Source organism: Aplysia californica, unplaced genomic scaffold (genome assembly GCF_000002075.1).
Source record: "Aplysia californica isolate F4 #8 unplaced genomic scaffold, AplCal3.0 scaffold00308, whole genome shotgun sequence".
NCBI lineage: Eukaryota > Metazoa > Mollusca > Gastropoda > Aplysiida > Aplysiidae > Aplysia > Aplysia californica.
This window is the reverse complement of record NW_004797578.1, coordinates 205,965-233,464: the sequence shown is the minus strand read 5'-3', so window position 1 is coordinate 233,464 and position 27,500 is coordinate 205,965. Positions and strand designations below refer to the sequence as shown.

At 40.5% G+C, this 27,500-nt stretch overlaps 2 protein-coding genes across 3 annotated transcripts in view; one reads left to right on the top strand and one right to left on the bottom strand.

Moving 5' to 3' along the window:
- The first annotated feature begins 3,882 nt into the window (after window positions 1-3,882).
- LOC101858042 lies at window positions 3,883-20,794 on the top strand. Of its 2 annotated transcripts, XM_005102002.2 has the most exons (6): window positions 3,883-3,968; window positions 12,186-12,374; window positions 13,227-13,407; window positions 14,670-14,818; window positions 17,950-18,181; window positions 20,240-20,794. In XM_005102002.2, the coding sequence occupies exons 1-6, from the start codon at window positions 3,954-3,956 to the stop codon at window positions 20,563-20,565; spliced, it is 1,092 nt and encodes a 363-aa protein (XP_005102059.1). In that variant the 5' UTR covers window positions 3,883-3,953; the 3' UTR covers window positions 20,566-20,794. The 2 variants fall into 2 exon arrangements, with proteins under 2 accessions (XP_005102059.1, XP_005102060.1); XM_005102003.2 differs by lacking the exon at window positions 12,186-12,374 and having other exon boundaries at window positions 3,897-3,968.
- LOC101858420 (DNA-directed RNA polymerase II subunit RPB3) overlaps window positions 7,515-27,500 on the bottom strand; it is a gene marked incomplete at its 5' end in the record, with an annotated part of 21,764 nt that continues 1,778 nt past the window's right edge. Inside the window, 7 exon segments of the mRNA XM_005102004.3 lie at window positions 7,515-7,825; window positions 8,555-8,592; window positions 9,877-10,051; window positions 11,439-11,487; window positions 20,942-21,070; window positions 22,903-23,024; window positions 24,046-24,095. Of these exon segments, the coding sequence (XP_005102061.1) occupies window positions 7,632-7,825; window positions 8,555-8,592; window positions 9,877-10,051; window positions 11,439-11,487; window positions 20,942-21,070; window positions 22,903-23,024; window positions 24,046-24,095 (757 nt within the window). The 3' untranslated portion in view covers window positions 7,515-7,631.

Sequence of the window (27,500 nt, the reverse complement as noted above, 5' to 3'; positions counted from 1 at the left end):
TGACGTTAAGGTGACCCTTTACAATTAAATGTTGATAAAACAAACAATTTAATCAGGAGTTGCTTTCTTTGCCTCTTTTGCTGTCCTTTTAAAGAGGTGCACGAAAATGGAGATTTTTAGGTCTTTTTATTCAGAAATCAGAGGCACTTGCAAAAAATCAGAGATTTACACCACTTAGATTCGGTGTAATGAGGTCGACAAGTTGTCCATTTGGTGTTGTCTGGACTATATTTAAAAAAATAAAGTATACGAAAGTATTAATTATCCGAAGATAAGTGAAGTGAAGCATAGGCCTACCCGAGATCTGAAAATAGAGTGCAACGCACCCCAGAACTCAAGATAGAATCTAGTTCTAGTTCAAGTAAAGATGTCGGCGATCTGGAGATAGTTGAAGTAAAGATACCGGAAATCTGGAGATAATTTAAGTGAAGATACCCGAAATCTGGAGATAGTAAGCAGAGATACCATAAATCTGGAGATAGTTTAAATAAAACATACCCTAGACCTGAAGATGATTCGAGTAAATCAGCCCCCCCCCCCCCCCCAACCCCCAAAAAGGGAAAAAAACGAAAGAAAAAAAACATACCTACCCCGCAAAAAAACTTTAAATAAATTATGAAATAAAATAAAACGCACTTTTAGAGAACTTAAAAGCGCCCTAGCTATTACTTCACGTTCCACGACCCGATTGTGTCCTATTTCGATAAGACAAGAGTCAGAACCTAACTACTATCCCTCGTTGACACAGCTTGTTGTGCACTACTAGATCTAGCCATTCGAAATGCAGAGCTAGTTTTTGTCTTTCCATTTGTTAGGGGGGGGGGGCGTCCTTTTTTTATCCTTTAAATCTTTTTTTTTGTGGGGGTGTCCTTTTTATCTAAAAAAATGGGGGCGGGAGGTGTCCTTTTTTATCTTTAACATTTTTTAGGGGGGGTGTCCTTTTTTAGCTTTTTTTTTTTTTTGGGGGGGGGGGGCGTTTTTACGCCCCCATAGATACAATTTACAGCATGCAGGAGACAGGTTTCCGACTCCCGACGCTGTTTGTTGACAGGACCAACCAGGGCTGATATAATGCAATATCCCAGCAGAAAGACAGAGATACAATGTAACAATGTAAAATTATTCCCGCATCCGACCAGGACATTGGGGATTGCCTTGTTAGTGAGACAACTTCTTGGGTCTTCGGCATATTGTGGTAGGGTGGCCAGTTCCTTTCCACGCCACCTTTACTTCCCCAACTCGAAGTCAGGTACCCATTACTGCTGGGTGGGCTGGAGGGGGCGAAAAAAAATCGTGTTCCACTTCGGAGACGAGGGCACTAACCGCTCCGCCACCACACCCTCAAGACACAATGTACTCGATAACAATGTTCTCCCCACTCGGAAATCGAAGAAATGTCTCCTGCGTGCACCAGCAAAGCACCTAATCCCTACACCACAGACGCAGGTAGCTATAATAGTCTTTCTTCTTCTTCTTCTTCTTCTTCTTCTTCTTCTTCTTCTTCTTCTTCTTCTTCTTCTTCTTCTTCTTCTTCTTCTTCTTCTTCTTCTTCTTCTATCCCGTGGTTGAGGCAATCGTAGGGGTACCACTGCATCTGACAACCAGCTCTCGCCATTTCTCTCTAGTCTGTCCTCTGCTTTCCTCAAATTGTCACCCATCGTCTTCCCTGTCCACTCTGTTATGTTGTCCTTTCATCTCCTTCTCTGCCCTCCTCTCTTTCTACTTCCTTGTGCTGTTCCTTGTAGGATTGTTTTGGCAAGTCCTGTGGATCTTGTGACATGCCCATACCATTTTAATGTTCGTCTCTTCATTGAGGTCAGTAGATCTTCATGCCTTTATTTTCACCTAAATTAATCTGTTGGGATCAGTATAGTACATGTATTAAGTCTGTGATCATCAGGACCGGGCCATGCAGTTATCAATATATATATATATATATATATATATATATATATATATTGTAAGTGTTTTATGGCATTTGTAATTACTGCATTCGGTCGCATGAGCGCGCGGGACGCAATAAGCATTTTCAGTTTGGTAGGAATTAATTTTGAATGTTGCGCAGGTGGCGGCTGAAGCCTAATCGTATCGATTTTGGACCACCCAGAAATCTATAACGTGCGCAACTGGTACAAGGGACCTCCGAGATTTTTTCACTGTTATTCAAGAAGGCTAGGGGTTACATCCTACCTACCCTAAAATCAGGGGTGTGGCTGAAAGATAACAGTGAGAAAGAGCCAAGGGGTAGCATAAATTTGAAAGGCAGCAGAAAGAATCACGAGCCGAGAGAAGGGGGTAAGGGATGGGACTGGGGGCAGAAAAGGGAAACGTAAGCAGACGACAGAACATGATTTAGAGAGCAGAAAAGGAGGTGAAAGGAGACAATTCTATAGAGAAGAAAATGATTTCGTCGCTGTCAGGTTTCGAACCCGGGAACTACTGAATGAGGCGAACAACATACCTCCAGACCACGAGAGCACCCCCCCCCCCCCCCCTCCACCTCCCACCTCACCCACACACACACACCTATATAGAATAAATAAATAAATTCACAGCCATGTTTCCTGCCGTCACAGAGAAATGCGTTGCATGAGTTCACATGGGGGAGGGGGGGGGGGGTAGGCTGCGGGTGGTTAGCAGGTGATCTAGTGTGATTTGCTCCTTCTTTTCTATCAAACATCTATCGTCCTTATCTCTTCTCTTTTTTTCTATTTGTGACTCATTTGTAATTGTAACACCCCTAAACTTCTGCACTTATGGCTTAATTGTGTTACAAGTGCCGTAAAACTCTTCCTTAAACCTAAACAAGTGATAGCTTCACCGTCCACATACACCTGGAGGTCGGCAGACGTATGAGCACTAGATCTATTTGCTCGTAGAGTATTAACTATGAGTGGGTCATGATTTTTCAGTTCATTGTCGAAATGTGAAGCCACCAAGTATGAGGGAACGTCCATTATTTCAGTCCCCCACCCACCCACCCCCCAACCTCGCCCCCAACCCCGCAAAAACAATAAAACGAAAAAAAACCCTCATCACAATTAAAAATGAAATAAAGCTCATCATTCCTTGTTTAACGTTTGTGTGGTTCATAATCATTATTATGGTTTTAATAGGCAGGTGTGCCCCAATCAGGTCATATTAGGAGTGCCGAAGATTTGACATGTTACTAGTTAAGAAAGAAGGAGCATGCCATAAGAGCGCCCGCCAACCACCCACCATAATAATTATTTCATGGCGTTACCTAGTGTTACAAAAGGCAGTGATAATGATATATTTATTTCTGTAATTTAGCGCAGAGATATAGTAGTCAATGGTTGTAAACATTGTACAACTCTCCCGTCGACATGACGAAGAATATTTAGGAGGCTGGCTGATTGGAAACTGCCCGTCAGTGTCAGAATCAACACGGATAGTGCATGGGAAACACTATATATATATATATATATATATATACATATATACATATAATACATAATTATACCAGTATAATATATAGGGCCTATCATGTTAGCAGGCAGCCGATAGTACTCAATAAAGAACTTCCTCACATGAGAACCAAACTCGTGTCTTTTGAGTGCTTTGGTGCAGAGCCTAATACGGGGTGCCCACTACGGCTGGATTGGGCCGATCGCGGGCACCCCGTTTTATCATTGAGCCATAGACGCCGATATAGCCTGTAGTAATAGCATATCGAACAGATATAATACATCCACTACAGTCTCACCACACACACACACACACACACACACACACACACACACACACACACACACACAATGCACTGGGAACTATAGGAAGTCTTTTACTTTCAGTTGTAGTTTTTAACACTCGAGAATGAATGACGATGACGTAATACGCAATTCTGAGACCTCCGTAGATGAGAGAAGTAAACATTGATACTAAGTTTGTTACATAAAGAAACTTGGAGATTGGGAGCTTTCTGTAACAACATGAACAATCTAACGGTAAATGACTTGCTCTTAAGTAAATATATGGCCGCTTCTAAGGACAAGCGGGCTAACCCAGATTTCCAGGGTTTCCAGAAATTTTGACATACACCAAAAGTGGGCATTGGAGAGAAGTTTGGTTTCATTAGTGTGTTATATTTGTTTGGTTATAATAGAGAAAACTACTCTCTTTGTCTTTTAAAGAAACTGAGCCTAAGTCCAAAACCTTAACCTTCGATTTTCTCAAAACAACATTGGTCATTTATTCGGGATAACTCACTTGTGCTTAAAAGCGACCATATATTGACTTTTGTTTTAAGGGGGAGGGGGGGGGGGGGCTACATCCCCAAAGTCAAAATTCGGCTCAAAATTATAGAATTTGAGTTGTAGGCATTTTTAGCTCCCTCAGCCTCTCCTACATCTATTTCATTACATATAACCCCCCAAAACCGAATTTTTCCCCATACCGGGCATGTTTGTCACCGCCATTTCCTCATAAAGTCAGTATTTTATTTTTCTTAATCGGCCGTTTTCTCAAAACGCGACTTTTCTCTATACTTTTTTGAATAACTCCACCATTGTTCGCCCAATCTTCATGAAATTTTCACAGAATGAAGAGAAGAGGTAATACTAAAAATTTGTCTGTTGAATTTTTGATATATGGAATAGATTTTTGTTGGTGGTGTCTGGAGTGTGGATTTTTACGGATTTTTTGAAAACTTGAACGCTACCTCAGGAAAAAATTCATTAAAAATTTTCTAATTCGTTTAAAAAAACAACAGACAAAAGTTTAGATCTAATATTTGTAAACACGCATGCAAAAAAACATTTAATTTCCATGAGCGATAAGTGCGGTATTCATTACGTAAGACATGTAAAAAAAATCCAATATGGCCGCCGTATCCATGGAAACGAAACTTTTTCTCAAATTTGATTGCGGATTTAAAGACTCCTTACTATGCTTCTTATGTGTGTGAAATTTGGTAAAATTCGGTCCAGTAATAAGCGACATAGCCTTCAGGTGTAGCCCCCCCCCCCCCCCCCCCCCCCCCCTTAAACCTGAGAAATAGCAATAATTGTTTTGTTTGTTTGTTTGAGTAAAGAGCAGCACATCGACACAATAATGGTCCGTTAGTGCTGTAATAACAATTGTGTGGGGGCAAAAACACACAAACGGTTTTTTAGTCATTGTACTTTTCTTCCAAAACGCTCAGTAGTCGGACGCGACAAGATAAACGATGATTCGCTTTATCAGACAACTAATCTATCCAACTTTCAATGCACGAAGCTACCATCGATGTAACCTTTCTATACTGCTGGTAATAATGGACACTTACTAAAGACAGTGAGAATAAATTATAAGCAACAGAAATATATGGCTCCTTGGTAGTAACTGGGGACTATTGAGAATTCCATAGAAGGAAACGTGATAAGGGGAAAAACGCTAGCAAGAGACTGTCACTAAGAAAAATAATCAGGAGGAAGAGATAAGTGCAGTTTCTAAGACACTTGAACCGAATTTACATCTTCGAACATTTTTCTCTCACTGGTAAATTAAACTAGAAGACAAAAAGGTAGAATCTGGACCAAAAATAACTAAGCAGAGAACTTCAAGAGACGGGTGACGGAAAAAGACAAAGATATTGAATTTTTGGGGGGCGGGCAAATGAGTCAGCGCGTTGAGCAGTGAACTATAATTGCAGATATAAATAGATAATATGTCATTTTTCAGACCTGGCACTTGACCTGGAAGGAAAAGTTTCCTACGTGTACTTAACCGCATAACATAATCTCAGGGTTCGCATCTGAAAGAGCTATCTATGTGATCGGTTAGTTCCTTTTCTGTAATATTTTTTTTTCCAATCAGTTTCAGCCATTGTCCTCTCAGGGGGACAAATATTCCACCAGCTGTTTGTTTTAGTAGAGGTTTTACGGCGCTCGCAACTGCATAAGGTCATATGAGCGCCAAGGGGAGGATGTCAACAGAGAAGTCCTAACAGGGAATCAGGCTTACTCTGCTCACCTCTCAAGCTTCAACAGCACAAAGTCTGCTTCGACTATCAAGGCACCCCGGAAACAGCGGGTCACAAGAGTGTGACAAACATACAAAAGAAGTAGAGGGAAATGACGATAGTAAGGATTAGGAAAGAAAAAGAAGCAGTTCCTGTTGCAGTTCAGGCAGTCAGGAGCATGACATTGATGAATCAGCACATTTACAATTTACAATTTTACTACAGTGGAACTCGGATTCAACGAGGTCGCCGGGCCTGACCTCCTAAAATCTCGTTGAATCCGAGTGTTCGTTATAGCAATCACGAGGTTTTGTGTAGATAATTACAGGCACTGAGCAAGTAATGTATAAAGAGTGGTCGCAAGTAGTGCCTGAAATGCCTGCATATTATGAGCTATGTAAAAAAAAAAAAAGAACGATTCGTTCAAATGCATTCCTGTGTCATCTCGATTGTTTCCCACAAAGTTGTGTTGCTGTGTAGAGCCTAGGATACGGCAACTTTTGATTCCATAGACCAGCGCACAATTCATTACGAAGATCTACGTCAAGTTTGTATCTGCGACGTTCAACGCCCGGACCGCTAGTGCCACCCCCCCCCCCCCTCCACGACGCACACACAGTCACATAGTCACACGTGTGCAGGCCGCACATCCGACCCCGACACACGCCAGAGTAGACTCGTGCGCGAGCCAACAACGCATGTGTTGGTATGAAAAAAGGCCGCTGATTGGTCGTATGCAACCGGCTAAGTGAATAATGGTTCACGATGCAGTTGCAATGGATGGTTTCCGGGAACAGATAAAGTTCGTTCTGGGAGAAAAATAAGCGAAGCCACGTTTGCGGGGGCTGTTCACCCTGGAAGCGACCTCGTTGAATCCGAGCTCGCTGATTTAAGTGCTCGTTGAATCCGGGTTACTTTTATTGATTATAAAGAAGAAGAAAAACGGGGAATCTATCTCATCTCGTTGAATCCGAGCTCGTTAAATCCGAGTTCCACTGTATGCATAAGAACAAGTTATTGTCCCCCCTTTGGGAATGGCCTAAAGACACTTGTCAGTAGCACTGCCAAGGGGGGTATTCCACCTTCAAAAATACTTCCGTTTTAAAGATAAACGAAGTACTAGGACTAGATCTAGGACTTGAGATTTTTTTAGATATTTAAACATTATTGAAAATAATTGTACCAACAGAAGGTGAATGAGAGCATGTTTTTATTCAAGTTTGGGTGCGTGTGTTTGTGTCACTGTGTGTGTGTGTGGGGGGGGGGGTGCTGTGCGCGCACGCGCGCGTGTGTGTGTGTGTGTCTGTATGTGGGACACTGGGTACACATGATTCTACAGAAGATTAACGACATGGCAGTTTTATTAAGCAAGGAGAGAGAGAGAGAGAGAGAGAGAGAGAGAGAGAGAGGGAGAGAGAGAGAGAGAGGGAGAGAGAGAGGGAGAAAGAGAGGGGGGGGGGAGACTGAGAGAATGCCTGAAACTATTCTAAAGGGGAAAAATATATATATTATATTAATATACATAATTGAAATGAATAAAGGAAAATAAAAGAGTCTTTTAAAAATTTTATTGGCATTGTCTGCCCAGCATGAAACACATCTTGGTCATCGCTTGTTCAAATTTATCATACAAAAGTCGGTAGGGACACGCCGCGGTATACAGGAGGAGCTAGTTGATAGCCAAGGCATCTCGGCTGTTCTCGTGGTTGATCTCGTGACTGAGCTGCGTCTGGAGGTCGCTCAGCTTTTTCTTGAGACCGCTGAGGCAGGAAAAGAGGATGGTCTCAGGCTTCAGGGAGCCTATCGCTTCCACGTTGAAGAAGAACTTGTTTGGTTGGCCATTCAGATCGAAAGGAGCCTCGGCTGTCAAAGAAAAGAGAGGTTGAGAGAATTGATGAATATATTTATATACCAGTATATATATACGCAATGGAACCCACAGGGAGCACGAGGCAGGGGTAGGCCACGGGAAACATGGAGGAGATGTGTGGAAAGGGACATGAGAGAGATGAAGCTCACTTGGAACGAGCTAGGAAGGATGGCCCAGGATAGAGAGAAATGGAAGGAGCTTGTATGTGGCCTATACCCTGCCAGGGGTGAAAGGCATTGATGATGAAGATATATATATATACATCAGTGACAATAGTCTCATTTTCTCTGTTTTCGGTACTTGTCCAGCATTCACAGCCATGCAGGAAGGATAACCACACATTGCATTTTAAATCTCTTACTTTTATTGTCATTCAAATGTTTCTACATTTCAGAATAATTTGTTAAAATGTCTTTAGCTATATTATATTGCAATTTTTCATTTTATTTTGGCCAAAACATTTTGCATAGGATGTAATGATACATCCTAGATATTCAAACTATGCATTTGTTTGCTCTTTTCCCCTCTACTTATGAGGTTACGAACAGCATTTACTGCTTTTTAAGATTTAACCATATTTCTTATCTTGTTTGACTGCAAGGCTTGGAAAGACAGTAAGAATTGAAAAGAACAGCACTATTTGCTTTCTTTTTCTTTTCTTTTTTTTTTTAACCCTGCCCAATTGTTACAGGCCCTTATTTAGAAAACAAATAGTGACTCACTTTGGTCCTCCTCCAGTTCTGAGTATTCACTTTTGGGCCTGAAAATTGAAGAAAAAGCACGAAACTATATTTTTGTTGCTGAAAGGTAAAACAAGAAAAGACACAAAATAATCTTAACATAATATTAATATTGATCTTTAATGCATACCATAAAGACTGCAAACAGCCTGCACACTACCATTACGATGAAATGATTTCTGACAGTACCTGTCTCAAGATAATACCAACAAGTCTTCATTGTTGCCTTCATCCCCTCAGTTAATGCTTATATTGTCCCAAATTGCATATTTCAAACTATATACATTTTCACATACCTTACTTAATAAGTTTCAGATAAAGAAAGTAGTAATTGAGAAATCAGTATGAATAAAGTCACGTCTATCTGTCTATCAATCCACATATCCATCTATCTATCCATCCATCAACGGATGCTCAACTGGCATCCTGCAGGGTAACAATCCACAACAAAGTATTCTTGATCTTCAATTGTTTTGGGAGTTTTCAAAGCTCTCAATTCACTTGGCTCAATCTTCATGTTAAAATTGAAGGTCTCACCTCTTGATTTAACCCTATTCGTACGCCCTGGGGTCATTTTGTACCCCCGGGGTTGTATTTTTCACATTTTAGAATACTTCTAGAGCAAAGATCTCTTTGAAACTTTCAGTATTTTTCAAAAAAAATTATTTTGAAATACTGCTATACAAAGCGTATGGATCGGATTAACGAATAAATTTCCTCTTTGGAAAGTGGTGGCACAGAGTTCTCCACGTCATATGGATAGGGTTAAATAATCTTACAGAGTTAAAAGTGGAGTGGAGTATAAAAATCCAAACAATTACCAATCTACGCAAAAGTATTGCCCACAATCCTAATGACCTTTTATCTAGTGATATAAAACAATCCTCCGTATTCACGATTAACACATTAATCTGTTATCTTAATAAGAGTTGTCACTGGCAACACAATAAGGTCATTTAAGTGCCGAAGATTAGAGGCGTTACAAGAGAGTAACAAACATAAAAAAAGAAGGAGAGATCAGGACGATAGATGTTAGATAGGAAAGAAGGAGCAAACCACACCAGTGCACCAGCCATCCACCCACATTGCAAAACTGCCAACCCAAGACTATTGCCCACAATCCTAATGACCTTTTATCTAGTGATATGAACTGAACCTCGGTATTCACGATTCACACACATCAATCTGAACAAACAAATGAACAAACAAACAAACACAACAAACAAGCACAACCAACCAACAAACAAACAAACAAACACAACAAAGGAACAAACAAACAAACTAGCGGTCATCCAGCCACTGACCACTCCTCTGGCTTGGGGTACGTTGTGTGTCTCAGGGAGTTGTCCGGGTCGTACTCGAAGGACACGCCCGCCGTCGGGTTCCACTTGGCGTGCTCCTTGGCAAAGCCTTTCCTGGCGAAGGCTCTGACCTTCAGCTCTTGACCTTTCCGCAGCTTGGCTATGAGGATGTCTTTATCTGGTGACGTGGGGGGAAGGGGGGAGGAGAAGGAGTTAACGTTTTAGTTTTAATATGCGTTTTATGGCACATATTTTAGTTTTTGTAGGAGTTTGTGTTCGTGTGTGTTTTAGTAGAGGTTTTGCGGCGCTCTCAACTGCATAAGGTCATATGAGCGCCAGAGGATTAGAGGTGTTACAAGAAAGTAAAATAAACATAAAAAAGAAGGAGGGGAGATAAGGACGACAGATGTTTGATAGGAAAGAAGAAGCAAACCACACAAGAGCACCCGCCAACCACCCACTTCGTAGGAGTTTTATGGCACTTGTAACACAATTAAGAAGGAAGGGAGAAAAGGACAACAGATTTTGATAGGAAAGAAGGAGCAAACCAAACCAGAGCACCAATCAACCACCCACTTGGCCCTTGCAACACAATTAAGGCATGTAAGTGCCGAAGAATAGATGTGGTATAAAAAAGTAACAGCACAAAAAAACAAGGAGGAGAGATAAGGACGACAGATGTTTGAAAGTAAAAAAGGAGCAAATCACACAAGGGCACCTGCCAACCACCTGCAGTAAGAACAATCACATTGACTTTATAACAATCACGACAAAGTAACATATCAACTCAATAAGAACACAAGTGCAAAGATAAAGCAAGACAGTCAAACGGATACAAAAGACTGATCATAAAGAGGTAGCACCTAAGAGTGGGTCTCCAACCACACACAAAAACAGAGAGAAAGAAGGAGAACAAAACACAAAAAAAGCAGAAAAGGTACAATGAGTTGAGACTTCATGGTTCTAAAAGTGTTATTATAAAAAAGACATGATGACAGTAATACCCTGGTAGTGATCACTTTCAAAAGAGGCTCAAGAGACATTCTGACAAAACAAAGTGAGGGCAGGGGGAGGAGGGGGAGATATTTCTTGTTTCAGTAGAGGTTTTACGGCGCTCGCAGCTGCATAAGGTCATAAGAGCACCAGAAGATTAGAGGTGTTACAAGAGAGTAACAAACATAAAAAAGAAGTAGGGGAGATAAAGACGATAGATGTTTGATAGGGAAGAAGGAGCAAACCACACCAGAGCACCCGCCAACCACCCACGGGGGGAGAGGGGAAGAAAGAGAGAGAGAGAGAGAGAGAGAGAGAGAGAGGGAGAGACAGAGAGAGAGAGAGAGACAGAGAGAGAGAGAGAGAGAGAGAGAGAGAGAGAGAGAGAGAGAGAGAGAAGGGGTTGGGGAGGATATGCATAACGTAGAACCTGTGTAAAAGACGGCCACGCAATGTCGAGGAGACAAGAAGCCAAAGACTGGTGGCAGTCATACGCACGACTAATCAAAATGAAAAAAAAAAAAACCCAACAAAACTACAATTATTTACTAATAGGGTTAACAAACACTTACTTTTTGCGTTGTCATATTCACTGTCTTCTTGTCTTGATCTGGAAGTGACCTATGAATGAAAAAAAAGCATCTCGATCACCAACTTCATATTTTCTTCTTTTTTTTTTTCAGTCTCAGATAGCATTTACATTTACACGTATAAAAGCCCATAAAGTAATGAACGTGGTTTACAGCAAAAATAAAGCGGGATGGACTTTTCCCTCCACTCAATAAGCCTGACTGTTGCAATGCCCATCTCTTTGCCCAAATGAATCCAATCCACAGTAGACTTGCATATGTGTCAAAGACATGGTGGAATCAGGCGCTTGTCAATTGTTGGACGAGTGGAATTATTGGTATCATCTTAAAGTTTATTCTATTCTCTTGATCAGCATGAAAAATGTACCCATCTATCTTTAATAGAAATCGTGATATTTGCAATTAAAGAAGGTGGGGGGTCGCCTGGTTTCACAGGTAAATTTGTGAGAAAATGGCTGCCAAAGTTTGGTAACTTCCATAGTTTGAGAGTCCTTGGAAACTAAAAATTTTCAATTTTTGTGCCTTTAATCAAAGTGTTTCCAGGAAATTCATACTGAAATATGTTTTTTAAAGGACATACAAGATGCTGAACTAAAAAAAAAAATTTGATAAAAGTTGCCAAACCGGCAGAAAAATGCTGTTTTCTTCCATTCAATTATTCTAACGAGCGCCTGATTTCACCACGATGCCTCACATATATATGTTGTACACAACTTCCATCTCCTCCAGCCAGCACATCTCTCCCCCTGGAGCAGCCCACTGGTGAAGCGTGTGGAGAAGCCAGACTGTGGTTGCCCACGGCGATTTGACCCAGTGGGCAGAGCTGAGAGCACAGATTGCCGAACTCAAGTCCTACCACTTCGTCAATTGAGCCGTACCTGCATTCTAAGCAGAATTCCGCTCACACGCTTAAAAGAGGTACCACATCAATTTAAAGTGACTACCTATATATCTTAGATAAATCAACCCAATCGGTACACCCCAGGGGTCATTTAGTACCCCCCGGGTTGTAGCCTATTGTTCACATTTTAGAATACTTCTAGTATGAAGATCTCTTTGAAACTTTCAGTATTTTTCAAAAAATCATTTTGACAGACTGCTATGCAAAGCGTACGGATCGGATTAATGAGTAAATTTCCTCTTTGGAAAGTGGTGGCACAGAGTTCCCCACGTCGTACGGATACGATAGTAAAACATGACGTAAGGATAGGGTTAAACAGCCACGAAATCAATTTTTTTTAAAAGTTCATATATCTCTCCGAACACATGAACACTCGTAGTATGCTTAAACTCTTCCCACATAGAAATAGGTAGAAAAGCACATATCTTATACGCTGCCGAATAAACCTCATAATTTCTATACCGTCCCTTTTTCTTTTAAAAGTAGGTGTTCCTTATGTCCCCATTGAAAAAATTTAGATCATTTATGAGGTGGTCTTCTTACCCTGTGTGTGCAAGAGCGAAGCATCTAAGCATCTCACCAGAAACTGTTTAACCCTATACGTAAGTCGTGTTTTACTATCGTATCCATACGACGTGAGGAACTCTGTGCCACCACTTTCAAGAGGAAATTTACCCCTTAATCCCAACTGTACGCTTTACACGGCAGTCTGTCAAAATGATTTTTTGAGAAATACTAAGTGTTTCCAAGAGATCTTCGTACTAGAAGTATTCTAAAATGTGAGGAATACAAACGCAGGGGGGGGGGGTATAAAATGACCTCAGGGCGTACGGATAGGGTTAACCTTTCCTTGATGCCTGTCATTTCAGGCACAGCGCAGCCTGCCCCTCCCTACCCTTCTCGCCAACGAGGTATGCCGCTTGAGACTGGCAGATTTTGTCATCAATCCGTACACAGTCAGTGGCGAGAGCATCCAGCACGGTACATACTCTGCAACAGTCATTTCTACTGGGGAAAGGGTCCGGCTAACCATCTCCTCAGAAGCTACAGGTAGCCTTTAGAGTAGGATCAACTGTAAATGCTCGCAACATTTAGAAATGTATGGATGCAAGTACCCCTTTTAACACTGTGTACGGTTATTTGGTCGCTTTTAAGCACAAGGGGGCTATCCTGAAAAATGGTGTTTTGAGAAAATCTGAGGTAAAGTTTTTGCCTCTTGTTCAATTTCTCTGAAAGACAAGGAGAGTTTTCTCTACTATAACCAAACAAATATACACACCAATTAAACCAAACTTCTCCTATAGGTAGGGCAATGCCCAATTTTGGGGTAGGGGAAGATTTCTGGAAAACCCTGAAATCTGGGTTAGCCCCCTTGTCCCTAAAAGCGACCAATTATCAGAAGAGACTTCTGAATCAAATGTCAATCTCTGAAAGGAGGAAATCAACAAGGCATAAAAAAACCCTTTTCTTCTTCTTCAAAATGTGGATGTTTTATGCTCCAGTGGAGACAAGAGAAATTAAAGAACCTTTTGACAAAACTCGGTAATTGCATTTTTTTTATGAATGAAGAAAAAGTGCAGTAACGATAAAAAAAAATTTACCGCTATTGCTTTACACAACATACCTCTACATCAGTAATAACAAAACATAAAACGGCCTTGAGTAACAACTGTCTTTGCAAAAATGTCAGCTTTCTTACCTTACTTTACTTTTATCTGCCGCTTAAACTTATACCCTTTTGGATGTTTTCTTATCAAAATGTAAATAAAATGTAATATAGCTGCTACTGGATTTTGGAAAAATGCTCTTCACTCTTAATTATGTATAAGTTTAATTATACAGCAAACCACAGCAGAACATGGGCCAACCACCCATTCTTAATTCTGTTTCAAAATTTTCTCACCAAAAATGTAGATCCGAGTTTCTTTTTTTTTTTTTTTTTTGGGGGGGGGGGGGGGGGGGGTAATCTCTCTTTACTTTTAGTTATGCAGCAGTACTATTTGTGACAATAAACCATCACAGCTTTCTTTCTTCTACAGTTTCAAATTTTTAAATTAATTTTTTTTAAAATTCCCTCAAATGTCAGCTAAAGTCGTTTCTGTTTTTAAATTAATAAGATGAATATTTGGAGTGATTTTCTTTTAGTCAAAACGTTTTATGTTACTGTTGTATGTTGTACTGTATTTGTAAAGGGTTCACAGCCTGTGTACTTTAATCGGGGTTGAGCGCTACATAAATGTAATTTATTACTATCTATTATTATTTTTAAAATATCTGAACAAATTAACCTTTTGAGCAAATCATCTCTTTAGGTTCCTTTCAAACTAGGCCTGACCTACTGACTAGGTTTGTGGACCGAGGAATTCAGGCTTCTGTCTACAAGGAGAGCGTGTCACTGCAAGAAGTCATGGAAGCCCACACACGTGTAGGCAGGCCCCTCACCCTACCATTCATGTGGCAGGTCAGTGAGTCCAAAGAAATAAAAGGTGATGCCATTTAGAACATCAGTCAGAAGTAAAAAACCTAGGCTTCTGAACTGTAACAAAGAAAGATAAAGAAGGTCATTTCTACCATTATCCATCAAAATGCTTCTATCTTAACAATCTTGTAGTATTCTTACGACCTTAGAGAATGCATCAGAATAACATTGAGTGTGTATCTAGCTTAAGATTATTATCGTTTATATTGATGCTCATTTATATTATGCCTGTGATTGTAAGCCTGCGTGTGTGTGTATGTGTGTTTAGATTTAGTTTTAGTAGAGGTTTTACGGTGCTCGCAACTGCATAAGGTCATTTGAGTGCCAGAAGATTAGAGCTGTTACAAGAGAGTAACAAACATAAAAAAGTAGAAGGGGAGAAAAGGACGATAGATGTTTGATAGGAAAGAAGAAGCAAACCACACCAGAGCACCCGCAAACTACCCACGTGTGAGTGTGTGTGTGTGTGTGTGTGTGTGTGTGGGTGTGTGGGTGTGTGTGTGTGTGTGTGTGTGTGTGTGTGTGTACACGTGGTGAAACACGAAACCAATGTGCCAGGATCTCGACAATAAAGATGAATCTCATCTTATCTTATTTATTATTTCTCTGATTCCCATCTGCCGCTCAAGTGGCATTTTTGTTTCAACATGTTTCGGCGAATCATCACTTAAGCGGTCTTTGGAGTACCAATTTTGTCCACATCAAGATGTACACCTGGTCCTGTGCTACATTTACAACAGATTTTTCCCCCATATTGTGATTCTCTGTCCAATTACAAACAGATTAAGTGTCCATACAAATAAATCCTTCAATATTGGACTGAATTATTGCTGTTTTAAGGAAACACCCTGAATAAAATTGTGGAATCCCTTGTATACAGTACTGAGAAAGACAAAACAAACAAAAAGTATATTGACCTTTTCATTTCCATTGGTTTTGACTACTTTCCAGCTTCCAAGCAAAAATTATAGTAAATAATCATAAACTTATTCCATCCTATTCGACACAATCTAGATCACTTAGGAGAAGAGTCATTGCTTGGTTAAAAACCCACAGCCTTCCATTAAATAACAATCTCTATCGATGGAAACTAACTAATTCATCCTTATGTGAGAGGTGTAACTCTCATGAAATTGAAGATGAATTTCACTTTATTTTCTATTGTTCACACTTTGTCCATCAAAGGAAATTGTTAATCCCTCCCAGCCTGACTCGGCCCAGTGACAGAAATATGCAATGTTTGACCCACAATAAGAGATATGTGCACAACCTGTATTTATTCATTATAAAAACTTTATTTATCAAAAGAGTGTTTTATGTGATGTGATGTGGGCCAATACTGAATAAACTTACTTACTTACTTACTAGATCACTAAGGAAGCAGTGTACTGTTACACCTGCGACTAACAGATTTAGTGCTACGGTAGTTCTAGATAGATTTGTATATATCACTTGGACTAGACTTGGAAGAAGAAGACAGCTATTCTGATTCCTACTTTCATTTTCCTTCAACTCCTACTCCATACCTGCCAACATTGCCTGGGCCAAAATCTGTAGTTGGACGCAAATTTTTGTCAAAAAATCTGTAGTTGACCTAAAAAATCTGTAGTAGGCTATATTACCTTTTGTCGCATACTTAATTTGGGACCCTTATCAATATTTTATTTTGACCCACATCAAATATGCATGATTGTGTTTGCGACTTCAAACAAATGTAGAAAATGACAAAAAGAAACCAAAAAAAAAAAAAAGACAAATATGAAAACTACCAGAGGCATTTACCCTATCAGTAGTTTGTGCAGTTCCTGTCCTATTCATACCTGCACGCACACACACAAATGAAACCAACACCCCCCCCCCCCCCCCCAAAACAAAAAAAACCACAAAAAAACAGAAGCAAAGAAGAAAAGATGAAGAAAAGGTGGGCCTTGGATGACTTAGGCCTAGCCTTGGCCTTTTGTCTTTGCAGAGTTTACAAGGAAAGAGTATGACGGATCCCGAGTCCACACAAGGCCTGCACCAACACGCGTTTTGCAGAGAGTTTTCTAGATCTAGATCTAGATCTAGTGGTAATCAAAAATTTAGAATACTAACATTTGCTGCTTCCAAGTTCAGTTTTTGTCCCCTGGTGTTGCCTTCAACCCCCCCCCCCCCTCCCCCGAAAAAAAATAATCCTCCCCAAATTCTGGAGTCCTATACTACGCAGCGCTCAGACTTTGAATGAACTTTGGTGACCCCTTCAAGTGCCGGTGCTCACAATGTGATGGAACGCGCAAGTTCATTGACCGGTCACAATGGCGAACCCGACAAGACGCTTGTATAACTATAACTTTCTTTTCTTTTCTTTTCTTTTTTTTTTCACAAGTGACGGCACAGGACAAATATTGATTTATTTTCAAGGCGACACAGCGTTTGCCATGCACAGCCTGCATGTTGTTACAATTAATGTTGCGTTATCAAACTACTACCAGCAAATTTCTGGGTGGTAACGAAAGTGAAAGTATATCTTGATTATCCCGATCAAACGTCGGTATCACACCCGCTTGCCACCATAGCCGCCTGTCTGCGTGGAGAAACATACTTTTGAGGGAGCCGAATGAATCACAATCGCGACCGGCAAAAATGAACTTTCGGGCGTTATCGGATTTGGTTTTCAAATATTCGATAACTTTCTCAAATTCCCGGGTAATTCCCGGGGCCTGGCAGTCACCCTGCTGAATCCCGAAGTCGGTGGCTTCATCTCAAAATCGGTGGATCGGTAGTATCACCCAAAAGTCGGTAATCTACCGATTTTTTCTGTAGGGTTGGCAGGTATGCTACTCCAACTGTTCATCACCTGCGCCACAGCCCTATCCACAGATCTAACAGTTTCTAGTAAGTTTTGTGGGATATTGTGGGAGCTTTTTTGTTTTAGTAAGCGTTTTACGGCTCTTGCAACACAATAAGGCCATACAAGTGCCGAAGATTAGAGGTGTTACAAGAGAGTAACGATCATAAAAAAGAAGGGGGAGAGATAAAGAGGTAGTTGTTTGATGGGAAAGAAGGAGCAAACCACACCAGAGCACCCGCAAACCACCCATTCTAAATCTCCGCAAAAACTGTGTCTACCACAGGTGGTCAAAGCCATTGGCCAGCACTTCCTGTCCCAGCCCAGCCACCCATTACCTGCCCTTGACTCGTCCAGTATCAGACTGAGCGACATGAAAATCTATGTGGTCTGCCCCGCCCGTCTCCCACCATCAGCCAGGATGCCAGCAGACCCACTGTGGCCAGCTCAGGTCAATCAAAGCGGTGTAGTAAACCCCACAAACTGGGAGGCATATCGAGATTCTCTGTCCTGTATTGGTAAGTTTTCTCTGATATAGTCATAACACTATTGTCTCAGTCTGTGCGGACCAGTCCGACGGATCTCCAACCAGATTATGATGGAGACTATAAGTAGACAGACTCTGGGATGGATCCTGAAGAGGGGGGGAGAGCAGAGATGGACATGTTCCGACTGCAGTGACACCAACACAGTGGGCAAGTAAGACTATTGTCTCAGTCATTTATTTCAGGTTTCTTGTAAGTGTTTTATTCTAAAACATGTTGCTTTTTTATGTTTTAGTAAGAGTTTTACGGCACTTGCAACACAATAAGGTCATATAAGTGCCGAAGATTAGAGGTATTACAAGAGAGAAACGAGCACAAAATAGAAGGAGGGGAGATAAGGATGATAGATGTTTGACAAGGAAGAAGGAGCAAACCACACCAGAGCACCCACCAACCACCCACTGTTGCTTTTTTCATACCCTCAGTATAGCAGAGGTTTGTTTCATGTACCAAAAATCTTAATTACTGACACATTTTCACTTTAGCTCATCATAAAGTTGACTATTATGGACAACATTGCTTTTTAAGTTTTCTCTGAAAACAGCAAAGAATAATAGTCAGTTGTGTTAGGAGCCTGTCAGTCTTTCATATTTCAATATATTCCAATCTTTTTCTTTTGCCACTCCAACAGTTATTCATAGTTTAACCCTATTTGTACGTCGTGTTTTACTATCGTATCCATACGACGTGGGGAACTCTGTGCCACCACTTTCCAAAGAGGAAATTTACTTGTTAATCTAATCCGTAGGCTTTGCATAGCAGTCTGCAGACCTGCCACTCTATGAAACCTAAAAATCAGGATCTCAGGGAGAAAAAATCGGGATATGGTGAAAAAAATCGGGATCAACAGCAAATCACCAAGGTGACCGCCAAGGCTGACTTAAAATTTTGCCAGGGGTGTCCATAAATTCCTTGGCCTATATGCCCTCTGCATGTCTTTGGTTTGTGTGCGTGCGTGCGTGCGTGTGTGTGTGTGTGTGTGCGTGCGTGCATGCGTACGTGCGAGTTATCATTATTTTTTGTAAATCCTGAAGCATCGCGTCAAGTACTCCTAGTCCAAGTGTCTATAAACCCCCCCACCCCTACCAATAAGTCCCGAAATACATGAACTTAAGTTGACCCCGTCAAAGGACGGTCCCCGACACGCAGAACTCACACGGTGATGATATGTCACGTGACGCGAATGCGCGATTGAAACAATTTTACTAACAGATCCGACTAACTGCGCATTCATACAAAACACTCGGATGAGCGACAGTCGTTCTACTTTAGGATAACGACGGCGGCCGACCGACCAAATGTACCAACAAATCTCTTATCCCTCATAATGCATTCTGACTAAAGCAACGATAACGGCCGTATGTTAGTCTTGTCACCGCAGTTACAGTTAGTTGTGTAAGGGTTAGAAAGACTGTCGCTGGTCCGAGTGTTTGATGTGAACGCGCAGTTACCAGACCTCGGACAAGGCTTGTTTTGAAAGTAAAAGCGGAACTACGAATATTATCAATTATTAAACGTCCCAAATTGTAACAGTTACCAGGCTATCATCGGAGAATTCTGAGTGCGGGAAAAAATCACATACAACTTGGGGAGAGTCAACTACTAAATGCGGCATCGATATTTCGGGAAATAGTGCTGCGAGTTCCTACTGACAAAAAGTTCGATGGGTGCTTCCCTTGATAAAGGAGTATGTTTTTAGAAAAACCCGGCACAACAGCAGACTGGGACAAAAAATTGGGATACACGCGATCGAAATCGGGAAAATCCGGAGGATTGAGATTTGGGGCAAAAAATCGGGATATCCCGACTAAATCAGGATGAGTGGTAGGTCTGAGTCTGTCAAAATGATTTGTTGAGAAATACTGAAAGTTTCAAAGAGACCTTCGTACTAGAAGTATTTTAAAATGTGAGAATACAACCCTGGGGGTACAAAAAGACCCCAGGACATACGGATAGAGTTAATAATTATCATACCAATTGTACACTAGGGTATATAATCTCCTCAAGCCCCTTTTAACCCTATTGTCACAGGCACCATCCTTCAAGAGATGATGGAAGTGAACCAGAGCATCGCGGCTAGACAGCACAGACCACAGACTCGTCTCTTACGAGGAAGAGGAATAACTAGGGCCACCGACCACAGAAACTCCACCACAAAACAACACACGGGACAGAGAGACATAGAATCTGCAGCAGCCCTCTCCTCACTCCTGCTTCGATGCCGGTCGCAAAATCTTCCGCGTGACCGTCGCGCTGTCAGAGAAATAGTCCAAATGTCTCGAAAGAACCTGGGCGAAGTGTCCAGGTTCCCTTCTATCCATGAAAACAATAAGGTATCAAAGAAGACCAGCAAGTAACGGACGTTTCACGAACCTTTCCTCTCCACATGCCCTGAACTTTCTTCTGTAAAAAAAATCTTCATGGCAGCTTTTTTAAAATCTTGTTTTAGTATAGGTTTTACGGCGCTCGCAACTGCATAAGGTCAAGTCTTTGACAACTGAGAATGTACATATTGTAAGCGATTATTCAGTTTTTTTAAGTTTTAAAAATAAAATTCACATAGAAATATGTTTTCGTATGTATATAAAAGGTGTTTAGACAAAAAATAAAATTTCGATTAATATTGTCAAACTGGAGGAAAAATGCCTGTTTTTTCGATTTTATTATTTTGACGAGTGCCTGATTTCACCATGATGCCTCACATGTGCACAAATAAAACTGCATGATACGTACAGGGATAACATTCGGGTCGCTGGAGATGAGGTCCGCCGTGGTCACGTGTCTGGTCTGGTCGTCTGTACAGCGGACATCCAGCGTGAACTCCACGGAGCACTCAGGGCAGAACTCTTCACAGGTGCAATCCTGAGCAAATCAAATGGGACTTTCTTATTAGAATGATATTGAAGATAACAATTGGATAAGTTTTATGACCATCATTAATTGTGTTCTTTCGTCATTTTCAAATGGGAATACTTAGAAAATATAGTAATAATAATAATAATCTATATTAATACCCCAGCAGACCTGATAACATTCTGAAACAATCTCAATTTCCTGGGAAGTACACAGTGCAAACCGCCATTTATAGGCGCAAAAACACTCAAATTACTGACAAGATCTTCAACTGTCTATGGCCGGGTACTCATTGTCACTTGGGTGCCTTTCCCAAGGACAGAATTTCTGGCCTGCGGCTCAAACCCTAGAACCAGCAACCTCATGATCACATATCCAGTAGCCTAACCACTAGACTGCTAATGGCTAATACCACCGAAATATGATGATATTGGACTCTGATGTCCTTTCATGATCTATACACAGAGTAACAGCTGCTAAATTAACTTTAAAATTTTCAACAGTCATTCATTTTACAGGGTATAAAATGTTTAAAGCTTGCTTACATAACCATGTGTATCTACTTAAACCTACAAATTTATTTCTATATAATTTCTGTATCAACATTCATGTCTTAGAATCAAATAAATTACCATATCCCTACACCATTCATTAAATATCAGTTTATATAAGTGTGTGTGTGTGTGTATGTGTGTGCATGTGTGTGTGCAGGTGTGCGAGTGAGTGCATATGAGAGTGTGAAAAAGTAGAGACATATGTTAATGAACAAGCACGGTATATATTCCATTCTATGTTGTTCTCACTGGAGGAGTACCCCTACTACATGCTAAATAGAGCAGACCAGGTCACAATCTTTCAACTCCGTTGTGGCCACAACAGACTCAAACACCATATGCACACTAAATTAAAAGTGGGAGAGTCCGCAATCTGTGAATGTGGACACGACCACGAGGAAGCCAACCATATTATCCTTCAGCAATGCCCGCGCTACACCACCCTTCGTACACAGACGTGGTAGAATGTGACTCCCCTTGAGAGAAAGCTCTATGGCAGTCTCTCAGATTTGAAGTGGACTGCACAGTTTGTACGCCACATCGGACTGACTGTCTAGCTGCTGTCATCGAGAACAAGGAAGAAGAAGAAGAACTGGAGAAATTGTCTCCGTGTTATAGTTATCCACACATTTCTGCCAGAACAGATATTTATATTATAAAATGTGTAGTTGTACGAGTACATTTAATTTATAGAAAGTGTAATTATTTAAGCGGTTCGACTTCCGAAGACAGTGTCCATCTCTGAAAAGTGAGTTAAGAAGGTGAACAGCCTGGCAAAAACCCAAACTTTCCAAGTTCAAGAACCCCTAATTTGGGATTTGAACCAGGGCCAAAACTGTAATGAAAGTTGTTTTGAAATGTAAAAATGGGAATGAATTATGTTGCGAAAGTTGCAATTACGATTCTTCGATGTCACGATTATTTCCCCTTCTTGACACGTCTAGTTTTGAATTCGTAATCTCATTGTAAAAAAAAAAAATCAGTTTTCCGGTAGGCAGGTGATGCAACGTGTTGTTGTATGGTCATCTGTACAAGTTTCAATCCTTTTATAATGTGATGCAATATACAGCCGTCACAATAACATAACCTATCCATATAACTCTAGCTGTGAGGGCACAATAGAAGATATATTATCTTCATTTAAATGTCAAGAGAGAAAAGTGAAATCCAGACACCTGTAACAAACCAAACTTTTTACTTTCCACAAAAAAACCCAACAAACCAGAAGTCTGTGGGGGGGGGAAAAAAGACTTGTTGTTAAGTGTTTAATTCCTGTTAGACAGTTACCCTTGTGTACTGCATCTTCTCCACAACTCCTTCACTTGTCAGGGGAATCAGCCCCAGGCGGTGAGAAATGAACTCATCAAACAAAACTGTGGAGTTGGCCTCTATCTGCACCCAGTCAATAGCTGAGGACAATATATAATATGAAATAACATTTTTTTAGAAAATGCAGAGCAAAGCTTTGTATCATAATAGAATAGAGAAGCCCATCAGCATTAGTTTAGTTTTAGTAGAGGTTTTACGGCGCTCACAACTGCATGAGGTCATATGAGCGCCATAAGATCAGAGGTGTTACAAGAGAGTAACAAACATAAAAAAGAAGGGGAGATAAGGACGATAGATGTTTGATAGGAAAAAAGAAGCAAACCACATCAGAGCAACCGCCAACCACCCACTAAAAAAGAAGAACAGGAGATAAGGACGATAGATGTTTGGGAAGAAGAAGCAAATCACACCAGAGCATCAGCCAACCACCCAGTCCCATCAGTATGAAAGTGGTCATTTTGTACAAGGATAGCAAAGACCCATGAACAGTGACAGCAGAGTCTAGGGACACGAAAAAACACATCCACCTGCACATAGGATTTTCAGCAAAACCATATTAACATAGTCAAGTTAGATTTTTTAAAAAGAAACCCCCAAACAATTCATAACATTAACACTTCAATGTGATAATTCTTGAGTGAGTGTTAAATTTTTTCAACATGGCAGAAAGTGGAGACGAAAGCAAACGACAGAACATAACTAGAGAGCAGGAAAGGAGGTGAAAGGAGATAATTTGAGAGAAGAAAATTTATCTGTCACTACCCACTACCCGGATTCGAACCCGGGACCTTTGAATGAGAGGCGAACACCTTTAACATTTTGCCACCTCATCTCGTCAATCGGATATGTTTACCTCCCAGTTTTTTTTGGGATTTCCCCCAAAATGTGATGGCAAAGTGTTAAAGCCTCTAGGCCACGAGAGCCCCCCATTTTATGTTTACAATAAAATTTTAAAATACATCATTCAGACATCCAAATTTTTCTCTCCCTCCAATAAAAGACCTCTATACAGGTTGTTTTTTTCCCCCACTCCTCACTATCTATTGTACAGAAATAAAAATCCTCATCAAAAAACACTTACAAAATTTTCAAAGAACTCACCGATTGTTGGTACTTCTGCAATGCAAACTCTTCTAAGAGCGTTGGCAACACTGAAATGAGAAATGACGCAAATATTATAATCTTTGATTATAAAAGATGCTAAATCTATTTCAAAGTTGAAACGTAATTTAAGCGATTAAAATTTCAAGTTCACGTGAGAATAGTGCAATCGTAGGCCTCTAACCTGGGGTAGGAGGGCGAGCCTTTTGGCTATTGTACTCTCACCCAGTGTGCATTCACTGTGATACTCAGGGGAAACTACAGACTTAAGTTCTACTCTTTTTATTGAATTTTGTGGTGTAAACAAACATTCCAGATCTCTTGTGTTGAAAGCTTGCAATTTTGTCTGTCGGCGGGCATTGAAAGAGAGCAAGAGAGAGAGAGAGAGAAAGAGAGAGAGAAAGGAGTAGCCTAGATCTAGCGAGAACTTCCAAGAAAAACAAAATGGCAACCTGCGTAGTTCGGCTTAATTCGAAAAGTGAAATAGCTGCAGCATCTTTGTAAACCGCCAAATTCGTTAAAAACTTTTGTGCTAGATCTAGCTGTCCCCATGGTTTTATGTACCCCGTATAATTTAGCAAAATTTGATCATTTTTTGCATAATTTCTGATTATTTTCCTTTATCATTCTTTGTTAAAATTAACAGAATTGCATAATCTCACTTTTTTGGGCTCAGTTTGCATAATTGCAAAAACAATGGGGACAGATCTAGAATCTAGGCCTATAAGCTAACACATCATTTTTTTTTCTACGTTTTTGTCAATTTGATCATCCACACCGATAGAAAGTATTTTAGAAAAAACAGGTCTGGTTTCAGGCCGGGTGAGACTTGCCAGCGTTTGCTATTCCAAGAGGAGCTCTGTACAAAGTAGGCCTTAGTATAGCCTATACTTTTCTTTTTACCAATTTAGGCCTGGTTAAAGTTCAGTAGTGGCTTTCCTTGGTCTGTGAGTCTAATTTTTTTTTTTTTAATTTTAGGCTCAGGAGAAGGAAAAAAAAAACCTTTCGGGACCGGCATTTGATGCCACGCTTGGAAGAACAGAACATTAGACTTAGAGAACGTAGACAGTAGATAGTTTGTATACACGTTCTCTAGGCCTAACTTAAAGTTCGAGTTGCACCGTCTTGTTATTGTTATCCAAGCGTCTTTCGATTTAAACTTTAAACTCTAACTCAGATGATTATGATTATAATGAGTGATGAACAAGACGTGTCTACTTTTGTGCAAACAATGTCAGAAACAATTGTAAGATCTAATCTAGATTCTAGATCTAGATCTACCCAATATTGATCGGAATAAGACAACGTCATAAAAAAGGAGTCAAATCCTAGGAGGTTTATCAAAAAACTGAGAAATCTTCCACAATTCAGGCAGAAGTACAATATTATTATCATGTAGAAACGATCCCTACTACATCTAGATTCTAGATCTAGTACTGGCGTTTCAAACAGCACGGGAGCTATTCAGAACGCGCAAATAGCGCTTGCCTATAAATAAGATGGGAGGGTTTCAGGGGGGTATATGCCCCCCTGACTTTTACCACAATTTAATGTTTTGCAGTTGTTAAGTTTGATATCTTAGCTCGCCGTGAATCAAACGTATAGATCTTGATGTAGATCTAGGTCAGGCTCAAATAAGGGGAGTGGGAACTACCGAAAAAGCACTTTCAGTTCTAAAGACGCCACCACGGTGTGAAAACCAGAGCTGGTTGTAATGGAGTACAGGTACTTACGTTACAATTTTCCGTACTTTTACTGTACTCAGGTACATTTTTGAAACCAGTACTTTTACTCTACTCCGATACTTTTTATAAAAGTATTTTTGAGTATTTTTAAAGTACATTTTGAGTACTTTGGAAGCTTAATGAAAGGGTAGGTGCCGCCATTTCTGATCATAATTTACGGAACAAACACCCAGGCGGGCACAGCCGATCAACCAAGAGTTAAAAGTTGAGATCAAAGAATGGCCCGTCGCGTCAAAGATCAGCCACTATGGATGTGATCACAAGCATTGTAAAACTCCATGAAACGGTAGTGTTTGCTCCAGACGGGATCACACCAAGGTGTGAACTGACCGATGCGTTTCTTTTCCCCAAACATCGCACTCGCATCTGAGCTCACCACCTAAACTTACATCACTCACTGGGTGGGTAGGGCCTACAAGTTCGCTCCAGGCGGGATCACATCAAACTGTGAACTCTTCCCTGACCATTGAAAGCAATTTTTCTCTATTCCCGAATTTGCGAGACAGCCTGAATTTTAATTGGTGTTGTCACAACGTAATGGTGCGTAACGACAAAGGCGGTTAGGGGGAGGGGGACACAATCAGAGATGGAAAGCTAAAGTTGGACAGGTGAAGGGGAGGGGCAACTGGATAAAAGTAGATAAAGATCTCAAGACTCACGATAGGCTAATGAGTGTGTATAATATATTATTTATGGCATGCCTCATGCCACTGTGATTGGTCATCAAGGTTGACCACTCTTTGATTTCCATCTGTTATAAATCCACCCAGGGGTCACGTCAGTTCATGGGTCACTGTAGATTCTTCCTTGGCTTCGTAGGTTAAGATCCTACATTTTCCGTGCTTCCGAGCACTGGGATCTTAGGCGGAGACTACTGTAGTAGAGAATCTTTGGTTACACTACACTTACAAGACTCTAGGAAACTATTGTATTTTGGTTTGCCGTGGACTACACAGTGTGACCAAAATCTGTCTTACCACTATAATCAATTGAAACCGAAACTGTGTCTCAATGTGTATCTAAACAATTTTTTAGGCTGCCTAAATCTTTTAAATTTTTTTTTGGGTGGTTTTTGCTTAAGGCTACATTGATGCCTTGAGGATTTGTTAATGAAGAATTAAATGCACTTTTCCATTTGTATGCGGGCCATTTTCATCAATTTTATGTTTTCTTAATAGCAACTTTGAATCTACATTTTCCAATTCGGATACTTTTTCTGTTGAACTTTTCGACCTCTTGGACTGACTTACATTTGATCATATTGTCTTGCTCAAACAAGTTCTATGTCTATTCATAATATCACTTACCCACTAGTTGCGTCTGTTCGTTTAGGTTGAGTTTTTTTTTTTCGATTTCACGGACCATTTCCACCTTCGTTCAGTGCGTACATGACATTGTATATTCAAATGCTTTGTATATACTGTTTACATTTTAGTAATAAATAGCCTAATTTGTCAAATATACTGGATATAATGTTATTTAATATGATTATTATGATGTTTTGCATATTAAGCGCTGAAGTGTTTTCGTTTAGCATATTAGCAGAAAGTACTCAAAACGTACTCATAAGTAGTACTATCTTAAAAAGTACTTGTACTCAAGTACATTTTACAGGAACGAAGTGTATACAGACCCGGTAACCGGGAACAAAGTCACAAAGTATACAGACCCGGTAAGGGAACTCTTTTGTGATTTCGGAAAGTTTCAGCG

Excerpts from the sequence above, each read along its gene's own strand:
- LOC101858042 (XM_005102002.2), top strand. Across the intron at positions 13,408-14,669 it reads CATCTCCTCAGAAGCTACAG|GTTCCTTTCAAACTAGGCCT; the intron begins GTAGCCTTTAGA and ends TCATCTCTTTAG. Across the intron at positions 14,819-17,949 it reads CCCTACCATTCATGTGGCAG|GTGGTCAAAGCCATTGGCCA; the intron begins GTCAGTGAGTCC and ends TGTCTACCACAG.